This window comes from Aplysia californica, unplaced genomic scaffold, assembly GCF_000002075.1.
Source record: "Aplysia californica isolate F4 #8 unplaced genomic scaffold, AplCal3.0 scaffold01063, whole genome shotgun sequence".
In the NCBI taxonomy this organism is placed as follows: Eukaryota; Metazoa; Mollusca; class Gastropoda; order Aplysiida; family Aplysiidae; genus Aplysia; species Aplysia californica.
In genome coordinates, this window is record NW_004798333.1 from 122,481 (window position 1) to 122,874 (window position 394).

At 43.7% G+C, this 394-nt stretch overlaps 1 protein-coding gene across 1 annotated transcript in view; it reads left to right on the forward strand.

The window, feature by feature from the left end:
* The first annotated feature begins 220 nt into the window (after positions 1 to 220).
* Positions 221 to 394, forward strand: part of LOC101863554 — a 7,860-nt gene continuing 7,686 nt past the window's right edge. The window contains exon 1 of the mRNA XM_005111471.3: positions 221 to 316. Within this exon, the coding sequence (XP_005111528.3) occupies positions 307 to 316 (10 nt within the window). The 5' untranslated portion in view covers positions 221 to 306. The remainder of the gene's footprint in view (positions 317 to 394) is intronic.

Genomic DNA, 394 nt, shown 5'->3' on the forward strand with positions numbered 1-394 from the left:
GGAAGTAGAACAGGAGTCGGAAAATGCCTTTAAAAAACCCCACAACAACAACAAAACAAACGACCCCCCAGGTCAAAACCCCCCCCTGCAAGAAATCCGACCGACGGCCATCGACATTGTTGCCCGGAATAATGAATAATAGCAACCAGGCTAATTCATGAACTGCTTTATCATGACGATCTCAAGTCAAAAAAGTCAGCACACAGCAGTTTCAGTTCAGTGTTTGTGTAGGAATTTGTTCTGTAGAAAACCTGCCTGAATGGAAGCTGAAAGGAGAACTAGCTTAAAGGATGTTATAATGTAGACATGTTGACGAGTAAGGAATTCTGTATATTGGAGGCAAGGGTGAACTGTGTGCTTGTCTCTCTCTCTCTCTCTCTCTCTCTCTCTCTCT